Raw genomic sequence first — 19,276 nt, 5'->3', positions numbered from 1 at the left:
AATCCTATCAAGTGCCTTGGAGTAATCTGGTTACAATTACTCCATTAAAAGATAGACATACATACATTTTTCATTGTGTTATCAACCTCAAGAACATCTTACTTGTAAGTTAAATCAATGTTTATTTCCGGCAGATTTTCATTGAGTGCTTCCAAGCCCATCTGATACTGATGCTCCAAAGCTTTGTAGAGTTGGTGGTTCCAATGAAGTCTCCATGCTTTCATGTCATTTGAAAGAAAACCCTATAATTTGATGGTATTTAGGTTAAAAAAATTGCAATTAATCATGGACAAATTTATAGAGAGACTATATAGCAGTGATGGCAACCCTACGGCATGCGTGCCACAGGTGGCACGTGAAGCCCTCTCTGTTGTCTGTTGCCTAGCTCAACTCCACCGTGTATGCTGTTTCATGTGTCTCTGCCACATATGCAAAAGATGCGCGTGCATGTGCAGGGGGCAGGGGGAGCACAGGGGGGTGGCGCTTCCCCTCATGCCCCGTTTTTGGTCCCAGGAGGCTGCTGGGAGACTTGCTAGGCCCAAAACAGGATGCTGGGTGAATGTGGAGCTGTCGTGCGTGCATGTGCAGGGGGGTAGGGCACATGGGAGGGTGGCATGGCCGCATTGCATTATGGGTGTGGGCACACACACGTGCACTATCGCACACGCTTTCAGCAGACGAGGACAAAAAGGTTAGCCATCACTGCTATATAGAAACTTCTCTCAAGAAAACTGTACTTAGACAACTCAGAAAACTCTGTGTCTATGGAATAACTCAAAACATGGCAAACAACTATTCAGATCAATAATTTGCAACTAAATCAGTTCAATGCAATTTCTTGGAGGAACAGAATATATTCACATGCCTTATGTAATAGTCAATGTAGACTTTCCCCAATTCTTAGGGGTTATTGTAATGGTATATGGGAGTGACTCTGGAAGACAGGGGGAAGAGGCTTAATCAGGACAATGGTTAGATAAGAGGCTGCTTAGTCCTCAGCAAGAAGGTCTCAGAAGGAACCCTCCCTAGTTTGGGGAAGTGTAAAAGCAATGAGGGGGCAGAAATATACTTTCTGACTTGCAAGTTTCCCTTACTATCTAATCTACAATAAAGTAGAATTAGTTCATCTGGGTGTGCTTCTTTTCTGGACTACCTGGCAAGACTGACATGCTTCATGAATACCATTCCTTGAAAACTTTGTTCTGGATTATTTGATTTAAATGTAGATATAAGTAAGTTTCAATTTTCACAATATATATTTTCCTTTGAATTACAATGACACTGCTTTGATGGGTTTCCAGTAATAATTATATAGTATGCAACTTCATCTATTCTACTATAGAACAGTGCTGGATAGGAAAATACAGAAACATATTGTAGGTGCCTAGGGGGTTAAAAGTTGTTTCCTAGAAATCCCAACAAATTATAGCATATGCTTCTATTTTACAGTTTATTTTACCGACTATTCTGCCATGAAAAAGTAGAAGAAATATCCTCAGTCACATCAGTAAGTTACACAGACAATAGCATTTTCTGCAACAAACCTAGATAATTCCATGATTTTCCTAATATTTTAAGTATTTTCAGTTACTTGACAGTGATAATTCTGTAATAAGTATTTTGCCACAAATGTTTTGTAAGGTTAGCCATACATACATACATACACACACACATAATTTCCCATCCTATTTTACTTAATACTTAAGTAGCAATAAATTCATGCCTGTGATTCAAGGCTAGAGAATCCTCCCCGAAGTTCTTGTAAACCATCTTTCCAACGTTGCTGTTGTCGAAGCAGATCAATGTTCATCAGGCCAACAACCTATCAAGAAGAATTACAAGCATGACACACTTTATTACTGAAATAAAAAGTAAAAATAATAATAATACGGAATAGGTTGAGGTGATGAAACATACCTTTTCTACAAAACTCATATGCCATTTTCTTAACTTTCTATTTTCTGTGGCAAGCCGTTCTGCTGCACTTTGGAGTTTCTTGATATACATGTCTAGTTCTTTAGGATTGTCCCATGTTATTTGCCCTTCTGCTTTTGAGTGCTGCCAAAGAAATACTTCAAGTAAATAAACAATCAAATACTAATGATGTTCATAAAATGAAAAGTTCTCTGAGCATGTTTACAGAGCTTGAAATGAAAGAAAAGGCAAGAAGGAAAGAAACCAGACAAAGTATATATTCAATTGCAAATCAATTGTGATTTTCTTTATTTATTTTTTTGTTTTTTTGACAGTTTACAATATATTTATTCTACCACATAGGTTTATAATGTATATTAATTCTATACAGGTCAATCTGATTCAATATTGTTATATCCTTCATGGAAATAAGGGTTATAACAATAACTGTTCAAAAGAAATCTTTCCCCATTCTATCTCTGTTCCTGTAAAAGCTGCACCAGAATCAACTTAGGTGGTGCTTGATTCCAAAACAACAAACAAATAAGATTAAATGACAAAAATTCAGCATTTTCATCTCATTTTAGTCCTGCTTCTAGGGCAAAGTCACCCATAGGCAAGCATTTGGGAGACAAACAGGTATGTATATTTCTATTTCTTAAGAATGATTATTGCAAACACTGCTTCTCAACAATTTGTAATCTCTGGCCTTCCCCCAAAATTCATTCAAAACATCAGATCTCAAGAATCCAGAATCAAATCCCATGCTCAATCAGGAAATATATACAAACAGAAAAACTTCAAGCCTTTAGAAGCCAAAACTATAATAAAAGTGAAAGTAATAAACATGCAATTACTTTAATTATCTGTTCAAATGCTAAAGCCGACTGCAACATCATTGGCTTCTGACTGGGAATCATTTGCTGATCGATACTGTTATAAAAGTGTGCCACCTATTAAAAAAATATAAATCCACAGGATTTAAATGCCACGTTCATATTTAAAAGAATTCCTTTTTTTCAATTATTTTTATTCATCACTTTAGTTTTCCCTTTAATGTACAGTTTTAAATTTCAACTACAGAAGACTCTAAAGCTCATTGATTTTCAATTCGAATCACTTTTTGGGACTAGACTGGATTAAACATTTTAAAGGTATTTTTGTCCTCTATAAAGCCATATTAAAAATCTCTGTTGTTTGCTTTACACTAAATGAGGGGGTGGGATCATACTCTGAAAGTAATGATATACAGACATGGTTGAGGGTAAGAATTTTTGCCATATATGAAACATTCTAAACTGTGAATTAAAACTTTGACAAATGGAAAGCAATTTAAACAAATGTTTAACAATTGCATGGTGCTTTACATTTTTTTTATATTGCCTTGCTGCACGAATTAAACTGGCAAAGATACAATGAAGCTCAACGTTTTAGTAAAAATTTTACTGCAAATTCAACCGTACACTTTCAATTTAATATCACACTCAGAATTCTACATGAATTTTACGTTTTTGGAAATCAGGAAGAATTCACTCTTTAACAGTGCTCACATATGCAATGAACTACAGCAGTAGTACACACTTATAATAAAACTACCATTTATTTATCTAACTACCGATTTTCCTTTATATCTATTGTATATATAGTATATTATGTCTGTTACACAGCCTCCCATCTCACGCAGTGACTACCTTGAAATCATATCTAAGAATCAATCCATGAATTTCAAAACATTTAATAAGTTATTATACCTGTTTGAGAATCACTGCTTGTTTGCAAAATTTTTCAGCAGTGTTTGAAGCCTGTTGTATTTTGACAGGAATGACAAACCCAAGTGCAGAGAGCTGACGTACTTCTCTAAGGAGAGTTACCAAGCGATCTGAATAATGTATTTTTAAGGCTCCATCGGAATGATTAAGTTCCATGACAGGACTATTGGCCTGTATACTAAAATAAAATTAAAATATTAGTCATTATATTAGAAAATATTATCTTTTTATTCCATACAGTATCTATGGTCTTCTATGTTCTAGCAACTAGCTATTAATTTGCCTAAGTAGATTTTAAACAGGGTTATGTAAAACATCAGATGTTGTAAACTGTCTATGGAATAGAAAGTATAAAATCAATTTAAATAAATAATATAATTTCTCTTTTGGACTGTACCCATTTGATTGTTATATGTGTGAACCAGCAGTTTTGCAGAACTTAATCTTCTGAATCAGAAGCAGTTTGTGGTATTTTTACATGATTTGGCCCATTTCACACTGAACTACATGTTTAGAGCCACAAACCCTAAGGACTGGCGAGTGCAGGGGTCCCCAAACTTGGCAACTTTAAGACTTGTGGAATTCAACTCCCATAATTATGGGAATTATGAAGTCCACAAAACATAAAGTTGCCAAGTTTGAAGACCTCTGGGCTAGTGGAAAAATGCTGGACCATCCTCTGATGTGCTGCAGTTCTTCGAAACAGTTCACCTAATGTGAACCTAATTTTAACATTGTTCTTACAAAGTCAAATATTTTATACTTACCAAAGACCAGACTTTGGGTTTGAGAGACCTGTTTGAATGTCCCTGGACCAATCATCAAATTGTTCTTGTTCATACATTTTTAACTGTTCTAGAAGGTCATCTGCAGTTTGTCGGAAATTTTGAAATCCAGATAGGTCTGAAAGAAGGGCCTCTGCAATCTTAATGGCATCATCTACCTTAGATATTGAAATAATTGAAAAGTTTAATTGTATTTGGCATGTTTTATGCTACTAAAATATTCAAAGCTAACACATAAAATATACAAGAGGTTTAAAATCTCAGCATTTTACACTACAGATATTATACAATCAAAGGATGGGTTGCTTAACAAAGTTCAAACAATCCAGTTGCAATAGCAACTAAATATTATTGTATAATTGTAATCAATAGGAACCTAGGAGTTGTTCATGCAAAGCATACAGACGAAGCTTTAGATATCAAACATATTAGCATTAGTCTAATGCTAATTCATTCAGTTTTCCAGCATTCTATAATCATTAGATACAGAGTGGTCCATAGGAATCTATGATAATCTTCTCTATTATATTATACCTCTATCTATATACCTATTTTCAAAGAGCAAAATGTAATTTGAAAGGTATATAATACAGTCATTATTGTAAAAACCTTAAACCAACCATGTCTTTTCCCAAAGTTGCACAGTAGCTATGAAGGCAACATGCAAGCTCATTCCTCCAATCACACATTAAGCCTATTAGATTCATTTGATAGCAACTGAAGGTTTCCTGCTTCTAGTTAGCAGCATCTTATTGGCAATAGTTTAGGGCCATGATGGCGAACCTATGGCACGTGTACCTGAAATACACGCAGAATCATCTCTCCAGGCACATGAGCCGTCGTCCACTGCTCTTCCGGGTTCTGGCATGCTGGCCAGGTGGTCTTCATGCACGCAGGAGTGCCGGAAACTGGAAGAGCAGCTGCCCGATCCACGTGCGTGCGCCAGGAAGATGATCTTCCGGTTTCCAGCGTGTACATGCACATCAACTAGCTGGTTTTCACGTGCACCTGTGCACCGGAAACCAGAAGATCATCTTTCTGGCACGCACATGTGCACCAGGCAGTTGCTCTTCTGGTTTCCGCCATGTGCGCGAGCACTCCCATTTCAGCATTTGGTGCCAAAAAGGTTCACCAACAGTGGTCTAGGGAATTGGCATGCAACTAGTTACAGCAGAAATGGAATATCGAGTCTGAATACAGGGCTTCAAGAAGATCTAATAAAAAAATATTACTAATAAGTCACAGAAACCTATTGAACAGCCTCATTTGGTCACAGGAGCATCAGAAGAGCACATATAGAAGCAGCTGATGATGATGAAAAGGTTTCCACTGAATCAGAACTAATATTCGATGTCACTCCATAACATTTATAACGTTTATTTAAAGATCATATTGGGGGTCAGATGTACATCAGCTTTAAGACAATCCTTGAAAGTAGTTTAAAAGGTTATCCCTATTTAACTTATGTGTCTAAAATACATCACATTATTTCTTTTAGGTTAACATACAACATCAAATGATAAGTTTAAATCAATACCTTCAATTCTAGCTGCCGCACCCAGACAATATTATTCACAACCTCAGAGAGATTCTTCCCCGCAAGCGGCCCTGATGCATCGCCTGGAGTGCCATGGCAACGTGTCTCAAAATCAGTCTGATAATCTGCAAACAGCATTAAGGAGAATATTAGTGAGTTCTGCAAATAGCACTAAATACTGAAAAAAATTTCCTAATACGTAGACTAAGGGCGACAGTATAAGTATTACAATTCTTTATAGGGCAAGTGTATTTTGTTTCAATAAAGAAAATGAGCATGATTTAAAAAACAGCATTTTAAACAAGAATTTGCACCACTCTGTAATCAGACTTATCCGTACAAACTGAGTGTGTGATGACTAAACATATGACAAGTCATAATAGTTTTTAGAGTAAATTATGTACAAAATATATATCCTAAGTATCAAATAATTGCATATTTTCATAAAAACAAGAGGTGATGGAAGCACTCATATTATTTCATATATACATGCATATATATTTGTATACCTTTAACTGCACCTTGAAGTTTTGCCAACAAAGTTTCTCTTTCTAAAAGCAATTCTTTACTAATGCTTGGACGTCGTACCAATTCTTTGTATTTCTGAAAAGCCTGAAGAAGCTAAAAATATAAAACATGTACAAATACATAAAATGAAACAGATTACTGTGGATTACGTTTATCAAATTAATCTACAAATACTCCTTAATGACCGTAATTTGGACTGAAATTTCAATCACTAAGTAATCATTGTTTAAAAGATCACACAACTGTGCTGCTTAATGACAGCACTTCCCACAGCAAAACTGATATAAAATAAGTAATAATTACAATCAGAGTTTGAAATAATGAAAATTAAAACATAGTAACAAAGTGTACACAAAAACTCCCAGTTTGGAATGAGGCAGTTAATCATTTTAAGGTATAGTTCAACTTCTCTTCCAGCAGCAAAATGAAATTCAAAACTATTAATATAAAATTTAGATGTACAAAATGTTTTTAATAATTTGTTCAGCATCAGGTTTTGTGGTCAATAATATTTTTTTAAAATACCTGTTGTGGACTATCCTGGATTTCTGAAATAAAGCTTTTCAACTTGCTTGCTATTTTTTGTTCTGCTGGAGCAATAATTCTTTCATATTGACGTACCGCTGCTTTCCACAAAGGCTAGAAGAAGAGAACATATTTTTATTCTGGTGGACTGAGATCAACTTCATCTAACTGAAGTTTAACTTATGTATAAAATGTTTTACCTCAGTGTAGGGATTGTAATGCACAGGATTCAATCCAGCAAAAGGTTCAAACACTTGGGCAAGATGCAATGCTTGCTGCTCACCAGTTGGCAAAAAATATGTAAGTTTCTCATGAAGCGATCGAATACTTAATACCTAAAATGAAAGGAATATAATAATGACCCATATTTTTTCAGTTAACTGTAACAAAAGCTAGAAATCATCTAAATAGTAAACTGTGCTAAAATCATACCTGTCTTTTTGACAAATGAAAGATAAAATAGAATATAGTATTAATTATGAATGGGATGTTAAATTTCTGTATTATATCACATAATATTACTCCACTGAAAATAACCATATATATTAATATACCATTAAGGATGGTGGGAATACTGGAATTTAGTGTATTTGAACTACATGTTAAGATATTGTAAAAACAATCTTCCAAATTCATATTACATTCATAATTATGTTTCTACTAACTCCAGTAAGATTTCTGCTAAATAGGTTCCAGGGCATAATCTAGATGCTGTTTATTCTCATTGTCAAAAATCTTCCTCTTAAATTATCTTAGATTTTTCAGAGATACTATACAGGGATTGCAGACTTCTGATTTGTAAAAGAGGAGATACTTTACTATAGCTATTTCCTTAAAGTTTGACTCAATCCAAAATTATTTCATTCATCTGCAAATATGTGATGCTGCCTTGTACTGTGTCAAACTATTTATGCATTTCATTTCATATCATTCTTTTATCCATAGCTTCAGAATTCATTCTATCAGAAATGGGCAACCTTTTTTCCTAAGTAACATGATGGTAGGACTGAAATAAATACTGTGTTTCTTTTTCTATGATATTTATTTTTCCTTCCTCTTCATTCTGACATGCATACATACTTTTTAAAAAAAAATCTCAAACTGCACAGTGGGAAATACAATATATATATATATATATATATATATATATATATATGTATGTATGTATGTATGTATGTATGTATGTATGTATGTATGTATGTATGTATGTGTATATATATATATATATATATATATATATATATATATATATATATATATATATATATATATATATATATATATATATATATATATATATATATATATATATATATATATATATATATATATATATATATATTATTTTTTTTGTTACATAAACAAATACAATATATTTTTAAATTAAAATCATCCTACCCAAAGTTTGGGGACAAACAGCAATTTTGGGAATTTATAAGCTGGGAAAGGAAATTCAAAAATGTATCAACATCACGTCCCCAGCTTGTTTTGAAAACATACAAGAAAATCAATTGAAGAGCCCTTATCATTTCATCTACTTTTCCTTACAGCTATTAACAGAGAGCCTTTAGTTAAAGATCCAAAAACCTGAATTTTATAGTTCTGTACCTAAAAAACAAGTACTAGTCTCCTCCATTAGAAAACATCATATTCAAAAGCCTGATAGTTCTTTTCCCTAGATCTCACATCCCTAAAACAAACCAAAACAGTCAGATACCTCTTCAAGACGTTTGCCAAGTTTTCCTAGTGTTTCAGGGATATATTTCTCTCCTCGCCATATATGCGGGGTATAACGCTGCCATAACTGTCCTGTTAGATGGTCACAAGCTGCAACCCACTGTTCACAAATAATGATGCCAGCCTTCAGATTCTCTTTTACAGTGTGAAACGAATCCTCCCATAGGTTTAAAGTACCTAACTTCTTCTGAACAAATCTTCCAAGAGAGCCAGCTAAAAGTCATACAAGCAAATAAAGAAAATTAACTGTATTTTCAATTATTTCTATTTTGTTTGGCAGAGCACAGTTTTTCATGACTACATTTGCGTCAAAACATGCCTCTTAATATACTCTTAATTATACCGATGTAATCATTACAACCCAAATCGCAAGGCATTTGTGTGTATAATACCATTATTGGCACCTACACTATATTTAAATAAAAAATTACATTACTTGACTACACAAAAAATTAAATCACCTTTGCAAGGGCTCGTAAAAAGGAACGTTTTAGTTTCTTTTAAAGTTTTGATAAATTAAACTTCAGGCGTAATTGTAATGATTTGTTCCAGAGGGATGGATCTAAATGAGGAAATTTCTCAATGGTGATGTGTTTTGTTAGAATTGGAAGTACCATGGCTAAAGTTAGGCCATAAACAAACTTTCCAAACAAATGGATATGCCTATACATATATGATCCAATGAGTCTGCGTAGCAACTTGTATTTGTAATTTTTATGAATACTCAACCAAAATAGGGATTCATAATAGAAATAGGGGTTATTTGGGAGAGATCTACAACAGTACAAGCAGAACTATTCTATACTCAGATCAGGTAGCAGAGATAGGCATTAAGTAAGAAGGCCACAAGATTGCTGTTAAATCCAGACACAAGACAAATTACAGTATGAACCAGCCTTTGGGCCTTTTGGTGATAAGAAACTGATAGAGTCTATAAACACCTTTAAAGAAAATATATCATTGATTTGGACTTCTAAGCTTCTTTCTATCAAGGAGCCTCACAGCTGCCAGCTTTAAAAACAAGTGAGGATGGGTAAAGATGGTTTAAGCTGGTCCCTGTTCGCTTTGAGATGGGACTCAAAAATGGATGACCACACTATGCCATTCAGAAGAAAGGCAAAGAACTCGACCTAGAGTTTTCAGCATATGTGTGATAAATAACCTAGGGAAGGAGGACACAAAGGAAATGCTTGTAAAGATAATGAAAAGCCTTGCCATTTGAACTCAGCAATACCACTGATGAAGAAAAAAGTTAAGAGACAAAACCCTTCTTCCCAACAGAAAAGGTTTGTGAGGTAAATAAAACCCTAGAATGTGGTATCATCTGCACCAAAAGAAATGAGGCAGCACAATAATATTTGATATCAAAGTATCAAATGCCAAAAGCTGATCTAGTGTCTTAGATGTTCAAAACAGATGCTTCATCTTGGCTGACAGAAATTGTTAAGATTGTATGGAAGTTAAACAATAATAAAAATTCAAGTAACTTATTCCATGTAACTTTCCCTTGTCAGGCAGTCATCACACTCAAGCACTATGAAAGTAATGAGGAAGTACATACAAAAAAGGCAAGTTAGTCAACTGTTCAGGGGGTCTTTTTGTCCAGAACTTTACCTATGACATCCAAAAGGTTCTTCATGCGTGACTGTGGAAAAGGCTCGTGATCGGATTGCCTCCAGACATCATCAACAATGTCCCGTGTAGTCTCCACTAAATCCACAACCTCAAATAAAGATAAGCTGTCCAAATTGTAATAATCCTAGAAGTGTGATACATAATTAAAAATATAACTTCCAGCAAATATATTAGGGCTGCAATGATTCAGAAACATTTCTATGAAAATGTTATTACGGTATGTACTATCTGCCATCCATTTTTCCAAATACTCACCATGACTTCCCTCAACTCCCTACAGTCCTTCCCAGTTCTTTCTCATCTGCCTCAGTGTTTCAAACTATCTTATGAGAAAGCTGCCCATTCACCTTGACCTAACTACAATGAGTAAAAGAGCAGTTGTTTCCTTGGCCCATTCCTGTCAGGTGTAAACAATTCCAAAATAAACAAGGATGCTAGCTGAAAAGTGTGTTATGACACTGGAAAAATAACACAGAAAATGAGTCTGTGCTCTCTTTTGATAAAGAACATAACAGCTGGGGGTAAGAGATGAGGAGGAAATTTCTTAATTAAAGTAGCAAAATAATTCTTGAGTGCCCAAATTTGAGGTCTGCCTGCTTATTTTCAGTCTCGGCTATGCCATAAAAAGGTTAGTGAGACCTTTATGCCACAGTGGTCAGGCACATCTGATTTATGCTGATCTCAGGAAATACCAAATTATTGTTAATCTAACTGCACGTTAAGTATGGCAAATGCCACTATTATCAAAATATTCTAATAAGGACAAAAATCAAATGTTCAGATAGCAGAAAACCTCAAGATTTCTATGAAGAGTTAAAAGCATTGTTAAAACATTTCTTCAAATGTCTTTATCTATAATATGTAAAATGTTGATTTCCTATAGAAATTCATGAAGATACATTTTCAAGCAAAGATTACAATTTAATAAAAACCAATACTTGCATGTGAAGGAAGGTTCATCTGTACACAACTCAGTTCTATTATCCAGCACATATATAAAACTATAGACTGCTTTATGATTTAGTGTACATAAAAAGAGAAGCAATGCAGCAGTATATAATTTTGATATCATAAGGCAGCTTTCTCTGATACAAAAGCCCTTCAGATCTCTGCTAGAATTCTAGAATTCTAGAACTTCTAGAATTCTTCAGGCAGTAAGGCTGTGGTAAAAAAATCCTGATAGGCTGTCCATGTATGTGGAAAGTTGGGAGAGATTAGTGAATTAAACATTCAGCTTTGCTGATATTTTTTAATTATTGTTTTTATTTATTTGATCATTAGTTACTTTATTTTTTATTTGGCAATCGTTTACTACACTTTGTTTAAGCAATCTTTGGGAGCCCTAGAATGGCCCACATTCCACCTGCTCCACAAACTATACTGGCTACCACACTGCTTCCAGGTGCAATCCAATATGCTGGTTATGATCTTTAAATCTTTTAATGGCATAAGTCCAACCAACTTGATGAAACATTGCAACCTACTAGAACAAGCCTACCCACGCTTGCTGGCAGAAGATCTACTGTAGATTCCATTGGTCAAAGAACTCCAACGATCAGGAGCCAGAAGAAAAGCCTTCTCTTCCTTAGTACACACTGTCCTAGGTGAGTTCTGCTTTCACCCTCCTATCCTTCTGTAAGAGCTTGATGACCTGGCTCTGCTGGTTGGCCTGGAGACCCAATGGGGGACTACCACACTGGAGATGGCTACTAGATTGATAGCAAGACCCTCTCACTCCCTGCTTCCCTACCCACCCATCTTTTATTGTCATATCACATTTCTCAAAGTTTTCTTTTTCATTGCTTACTCTATTGTTCCATTACTTTGCTACTCTTGTGTCTACACTTCTTTTCACTTCTTCATTTTTATTGTTTTAAGCCACTCAGAGTAGCCCCATAGCAAATAAATTTAATAAATAAATAAAATAAAATAAGACTACTGCAACGTGCTCTACATGGGGCAGCCCTTGAAGAGCATTCGGAGACTTCAGCTTGTCCAGAATGCAGCCGCGCGAGCGATCGTGGGTGCACCTCGGTTCACCCACGTAACACCTATCCTCCGCGAGCTGCACTGGCTGCCTATTGGTCTCCAGATACACTTCAAGGCGCTAGTCATCACTTATAAAGCCCTTCATGGTATTGGACCTGGGTACTTGAGAGACCGCCTGCTGCCAATTACCTCTACTAGACCGATTAGATCCCACAGATTAGGCCTCCTCCGAATTCCATCCGCCGGCCAGTGTCGACTGGCGACTACCCGGAGGAGAGCCTTCTCTGTGGCTGCTCCGACCCTCTGGAACGAACTCCCCGTGGAGATTCGAACCCTCACCACCCTCCAGGCCTTCCGCATAGCCCTTAAAACCTGGCTGTTCCAACAGGCCTGGGGCTAAAGAGCTGTTGCCCCCGTCTCGAATGGTATGACTGTTGTGTGTTTTAAATTATGTATTGTTATGTTTCGGTTTTTTAATTTTTTGTCTGTATCCCCCTTCCCTGGTTTGAGTTGTGAGCCGCCCTGAGTCCCCTTCGGGGGAAAAGGGTGGCATATAAATATAATAAACAAATAAACAAAGAAAACAAATGTTACACACATATACAATGGCTTCAAACAGCTCTTTAAAATGAGAAGCTCTGTCCTTGCTACAAGATTTACTTCCATGTTGAGCACGCTCTGTCCAGAATTGGAATTCATCATTTGGGCAAAGTACAGCTGTAAAAAAACAAATATGCAGTTGATTTCATAGCAATCAAGTAGAAGATCTTTAAAAGCAACAGCATATATTTTAGTAATTTACTCCATATAAATAAGCATTAGTACTTTTATTATAACAGATTCATTGCATTTCAAATACCATATGCCATATGACAAGATACTAGTATATCTATGATTCTTATTACATACTGTCTATGCCTACTCACTGGACTATAATGACAAACTATTTCTCACTATATTCATTTTAAATTTCATGGTTTATAAAAAGTAAGTATTATATACCTTGAACATCATCTTCCCGATATTTTGCTCCTGTATAAGCAGTATCTGTTTTCCTTAGAACAGAACCTAAGCCAGTTTCTAACTCCCGCAAAAGATTTTGCAGTTTGGGATCAAAATCTTTACTCCATTTTTCATCCTAAAAAAAAGAGTTTAGATTATGTAACTTTTCTATCAAAACTGCATCTATTCATTATTATAACATACAATTTTCTCTATTTAATTCTGCATACATTATCTCATTCTTTGGTTTTTTCTCAGTGCTGAAACATAGTTGACATGCTTCTTAACAGTGAATTAACATTCATTATAAGAAATATATTTGTAACCGTACTAAGCATGTATGTAATTAACTGTTAACAAATAATTCTGAATGGTAATGACAAGAGAGAGCTACTTTCTATAAATTAAAACTAGCATCGTGTCAAAGCAATGAAGTAAATTCTAGAATAAAAGAAATATAAGAAAATAGTACATTTTCAGAAAAAACCTGTGATTTATTGAAATAACCTGGATTCTGCATACTCACTTTCAGTAGTACCGGTGCAAATACCTGTCGCACTGCTTGATAAAGCATATTAACTGGAGAATCTAACATAGATGATACAAGAATATTGGTGTGAAGATTATCTTCTGTAATAACATCTGGTCGCAACTTGAAGAATACTAGCATTTTGTCTTCTGAATTACTAGCTTCAACCTGCATAAGTGTGAAACACAGAAATTAATTAACTATTAAGCAGAAAACTAATTTCAGCACTATGACAATATTTGCACTTTTTATATTATATATTATAGGGCACACTCTACAAATATTAAACTTTTCTATCTCAGAGAGGAAAAACAGAAAGAAAAATTGGACTATGTTTTAATATAATATTACAATATTATATACAAAGAAAAACAAATAAGGAAAACAGGATTAACTTTAAAAATTGCTACAGTAGAACTTGACTTTTTATCTAAATCAAGAAGAAAAGAAACAGAAATAGTCATTTTGGTAAGATAAATGGCGCAACATATAGAGAAAGAAATATATGAGTTTGCTCTCTCTCTTTAATGAAAGGGTTATTTATGATATTACACTTAAAATCATACTAATTAAGAAATAAATGATCTAAATGTAAAAGGCTTGTAGACAGCATTAAATGTTCTGTGGGTTGATACCTTAATAATACAGTTATAAAGTTGACTCACAAACATCAGGCTTACAACTGTTCTAAATGAATGCATGGCTGGTTCTATCTTACCAATCTGCATGAATCCAATTTTTGTGGTTTATTCAAGAGTACACTGTATAAACCAACTTATTGAATCAGAGCATCCATCTATGTAGAGTTCTCGACCATTGTAAACACTACCTGGAAGCAACTATTCAGGATTAGGGAATACATTTTTCCCCATCTTACAATACAGTATTTCAGTAGTATCTTAGATTATCTGCATCAAAAGTATGACATATTACAGACTAACAAATATCACTATGATGCACTCACTATTTATATTAATAGGATATTTTGATATAGGTATAGATAAAGTAATACAGGTAGTCCTCAATTTATAACAATTCATTTAGTGACCATTCAAAGTTACAATGGCACTGAAAAAAGTGACTGATGATTGTTTTTCACGCAACCATTGTCGCATTTGGTGGTCACAAAATTCGAACCACTTGCAGCAGGTATGTGTTTATGATAATTGCAGTGTTCCAGGATCCAGTGATTACCTTTCCATCCTCCTGACATGCAAAGTCAATGGGGAAGCCAGATTCACTTAACAACCATGTTACTAACTTAATAATTCCAATGATTCACTTAAAAACTGCAGCAAGAAAGGTAGTAAAAGGGGGAAAACTCACTTAACAAATTATCACTTAACATAAATTTTTCGCTCAATTGTGGTCATACGTTGAGGACTATCTGTCGTATACACACACACACACACACACACACACACACACATACTCCTTCCTATATACTCCATATTTGTTTGTTTGTTTTTAACCATTTAGACTTGTCTGACTTGCTGACTTTATACGCAAGCGTTCTCCATGCTACCCTGTCAGGCATAACTTCTTTCAATTGTTGAGTGTTCAATTTTATATCAGATTCGATGTTACCATGCCAGTGTGTTCTTTGCTTGCCCCTTTATCTTCTTCCACTAACCAATGACTTTTCCAATGAATTTGCACATGTGACATACTGTAGCCAAAGTAAATCAGACCTAGTCTTATGATTTTAGCTTCTAGTGATTTGTCTATGATTTAACACCTTTCTGTTAGTTACTCTAGCTGTCCAAGGTATATGCAATAATTTATAACAGCACCACAGTTCAAAGACACTAGTTTTTCTTCGATCAGCCATTCTTGGTGTCCAACTCTCACACCCGTACATCTTTATGGGGAAGACTATTGCTCTAAGTAGCCTGCTTTTTGTATTTATATCAATCTCTCTGATAAAAGACATATAGATGATAGAATAAAGATGAATAGAATAGAATAGAATAGAATAGAGTAGAGTAGAGTAGAGTAGAGTAGAGTAGAGTAGAGTAGAGTAGAGTAGAGTAGAGTAGAGTAGAGTAGAGTAGAGTAGAGTAGAGTAGAGTAGGAGTTGGAAGGGACCTTGGAAATCTTTTGGTCCAACCCCGTTTAGGCAGGAAACCCTCCACACTTCAGACAAATGCATATCCAACATCTTCTTAAAAACTTCTAGCGTTGAAGCATTTACACCTTCTAGATGCAGGTTGTTCCACTGATTAATTGTTCTAACTGTCAGGAAATTTCTCCTTAGTTCTAAATTTCTTCTCTCCTTGATTAGTTTCCACCTATCACTTCTTGTTCTACACTCAGGTGCCCTGGCGAATAACTTGACTCCCTCTTCTTTATGTCAGCCCCTGAGATATTGAGATAGAGATGATAGAAATGATATAAAATCTATATTATATATGATGTATAGAGAAATAGAGATAATATACATCATACATACACAAACACACGTGTGTGTGTGATACACACACACATATACACACATACACACACAATATATTAATAAATAAAAGATGGAATAAATATCTAACTCTGATAATAATATAATTAAAAAGGACGTCACAGTACCTTGTTTGAGACCGATATCTGGTCTTCCGAGTGCTGCACACAGAGAAGATATTCGTTGCCATCATCCAAAAAGTTGGCCAGTTCGGGACTGGCAGAGAGGGGTGCCAGGCTCCCATACGACGACAGCCCAAAGTAGTTGCCGGCAGTGGCCGAAATGAAAATCTTTCTCTTGTCGCCATCGCCGTCCCCATCGAGAGGCATGACAGTCGCGACTCCGGAGCTCCGCCTAGGTCGGAGACCGGAGACAAGTCCTGGAAACGCCGCTTTTTAACCAAGTCGTCCGCCCGTCTCCCCCGTTCCCAGAAAAAAACAACAACAGAAGAGTTTAAGGACATTTGTTTTAGGGAAGAAAGTGAAGAGAAAACGCAATGGCCAAGATCAAGAGGAGGACCTGAGATGAAGCGGTAGCGCGAAGAAAAACGGAAAGACGCTCGCTTCCCATTTAAAAAAAAAGACAAGAACTTTTTTATGAGGGTCTATTTTGTTTGAAGAGCTGCTGTTCTATTGCGGCGGCAACGATACACCGGCCTGCTGCGAGAGATAAGGAAGAAACGCTTGTTTTGATTTCTCAGAGATACCCGGCGAGCGGCGTTGCTAGGCCCGGTAACTAGGGGCAACCAAAATGGCCGACGCCGCCTAATGCTAAGACGCGTTCCTTAAGGGCGTATCAAGCGATCCGCATCCACTTCTCCACAGCCCTGGAATACAGTAAAGTCCAATCGGTGTGATAGGTAATCGCTAGGCGCGTAACACATGCTTCGCTTTGAGTGGATGCGGCGGGAGCGCTGACTGCCTGGGCGGGGGTCTCCAACCTTGGCAACTTTAAGACTTGTGGACTTCAACTCCCAGAATTTCTCAGGCAGCAAAGCTGCCTGAGGAATTCTGGGAGTTGAAGTCCACAAATCTTAAAGCTAAGGTTGGAGACCCTTGGTCTGGAAAAGGTTGCTGGACTCCATGGAGGATCTGTTGAGTCTACAGATGGTTGAACTATGCAACTCAGCAACCGCCAGTTACTGGTGAAGGACTCGGTGCTGCATTTCAGGAAATATACGGAATATAAGCTGGGTAGAAATCTGTTTGGTGCCCTGTATCATAAATGAACTTCCAGTTTGCTTCCATTTCCTCCTTCACTAATATTATACTTACGGTATTAAAAATACATTGTTGGACTTTCAAGGAATGGATCATATGCTTGGCTCACTAATCTCACAAAAGCTACAGTTCTCTGAAATTAGTTGTAAGCTTCACTGAACCGGGACTTGACTGAAAATATAGTCCTGTTTTGTTATGTTCCTTCATTAGAGGATAAAACCACAGTTTATCCTGATCTCAAGGCAGCAGATAACAACCTACACAAAACCCCACAACACCTTAACTCATTCCTGAGAGCACATGTGGTGGATTAATTTTTTCAGCTACCAATCTTTCTGATGGCAGCTCGAGGCGGTGCACATGAAGTACTCAGATTTAATCTTCACAACAATTCTGTGACGTAAATAGAGCTGAAAGTTTATGCTTATCCCTAAATCATTATTCATATGGTGTACCTGGGTCTCACTGGTTGTGGCCGTGTGTGCCAGACATCTTGCTTCTATTTAATGCTTGTACAGTTTTGTCATCAAGGAAAAGATTGATGTTTTTTTAACTATCTTTTAAACTGAATCCAAATAATTAAGTATTCTTTTCTCACTGAGACCTTACAGTGCCTGTCCCAACATGATGCTGTTTAGAATCATCACCCTTCAAATGTCATATTCCAGGTGTGGTATCATGGGAACGCCCTTTAATACATCTGGAGGATAACAAATTGGGGAGAGTTATTATATATACCACTCTAAATGATACAGCATAATATAATACAAATTCCTTTGTCTTTCGCCATTCATATTACTCTAATTATCTTACCATAAAGAAATTTTGATATTCTCCTTTACTGGAAAAACAGATGAAAGCATGCCTTGATTTTGTTCACCACTGTTCAGGCTTTCAAACACTGATGTCAGCCTTTCAAGGTAGGCCAAGTCAGGAAAGACTGCAGGGATTCCAAGAATGCTGCATACTTTATTGTTGTAGAATAAAGTAAGAAAATACTGAAAACCTGCCAAGTTTTTATCTGCCTGTCTTATGCTGTACTGAAACTGAACAAAATCATTTTTTTCTCAAGGTTGCTTCTATCTCAACTGTGTACAGTCTTTTCTGCATACATCTTCTCAACAGTTCTTTCATATCTTCCCCAATGGCCTCTTTAAATTCCTTTACACTTAAAAGTACAACATTTATTTATTTTTGATTCCAGGTCATTTTGACTCCTGGCAACTAAAAGTCCCTGCAGTTTTCTAGGCAATATTTTCAGAAGTGATTTTACCCTTGCCCTCTTTCTAAAGTTGAGTGAAAATGTCTCGCCCAACAATATGTTTTAAAATAAAATAAATTAAGCATTTTCTAAAATTCTGGGCATGTAACTCTGGGTGGCATACAAATCAAAAGACATGTATATTTTTACGACTGTATACCATATTAAAAGTAACAATGCTATAAATGGGATTCAGCTTCCATCATATGGTTTACATACTTTGACCTCCAACTATTTAAAGCATAACTTAATTTTTGCAGGCTCAGCAAAGTATAGTTTAGTTAGAAATAAACCAAACACGCTAACCATGGCTGGGCATGAGATGAAAACCCAATCAGTAGCTGGGAACACAGGTAGTCCTCAATGTAGGACCACATATGAGCCCAAAACCTA

The 19,276-nt window shown here is 35.9% G+C and overlaps 1 protein-coding gene across 2 annotated transcripts in view; it reads right to left on the bottom strand.

The window, feature by feature from the left end:
* DYNC2H1 (dynein cytoplasmic 2 heavy chain 1) overlaps positions 1-17,019 on the bottom strand; it is a 151,483-nt gene extending 134,464 nt beyond the window's left edge. For both annotated transcript variants that reach the window (XM_087721147.1, XM_087721148.1), the window contains exons 1-16: positions 16,531-17,019; positions 13,948-14,118; positions 13,422-13,557; positions 13,018-13,136; positions 10,410-10,554; positions 8,776-9,008; positions 7,259-7,393; positions 7,059-7,172; positions 6,515-6,626; positions 6,006-6,130; positions 4,451-4,626; positions 3,666-3,861; positions 2,772-2,867; positions 1,918-2,058; positions 1,724-1,822; positions 103-242 (exon numbers count right to left, since the gene is read on the bottom strand). In XM_087721147.1, coding sequence (XP_087577273.1) covers positions 103-242; positions 1,724-1,822; positions 1,918-2,058; positions 2,772-2,867; positions 3,666-3,861; positions 4,451-4,626; positions 6,006-6,130; positions 6,515-6,626; positions 7,059-7,172; positions 7,259-7,393; positions 8,776-9,008; positions 10,410-10,554; positions 13,018-13,136; positions 13,422-13,557; positions 13,948-14,118; positions 16,531-16,731 — 2,339 coding nt within the window. In that variant the 5' untranslated portion in view covers positions 16,732-17,019. The remainder of the gene's footprint in view (positions 1-102; positions 243-1,723; positions 1,823-1,917; positions 2,059-2,771; positions 2,868-3,665; positions 3,862-4,450; positions 4,627-6,005; positions 6,131-6,514; positions 6,627-7,058; positions 7,173-7,258; positions 7,394-8,775; positions 9,009-10,409; positions 10,555-13,017; positions 13,137-13,421; positions 13,558-13,947; positions 14,119-16,530) is intronic.
* Positions 17,020-19,276: the final 2,257 nt, after the last annotated feature.

The sequence above is a fragment of the Thamnophis sirtalis genome, unplaced genomic scaffold (genome assembly GCF_051295495.1).
Source record: "Thamnophis sirtalis isolate CommonGarterSnake01/CBP01778 unplaced genomic scaffold, rThaSir2_p1.2 scaffold_8, whole genome shotgun sequence".
Lineage (NCBI taxonomy): Eukaryota > Metazoa > Chordata > Lepidosauria > Squamata > Natricidae > Thamnophis > Thamnophis sirtalis.
This window is presented reverse-complemented; position numbering and strand designations above follow the sequence as displayed.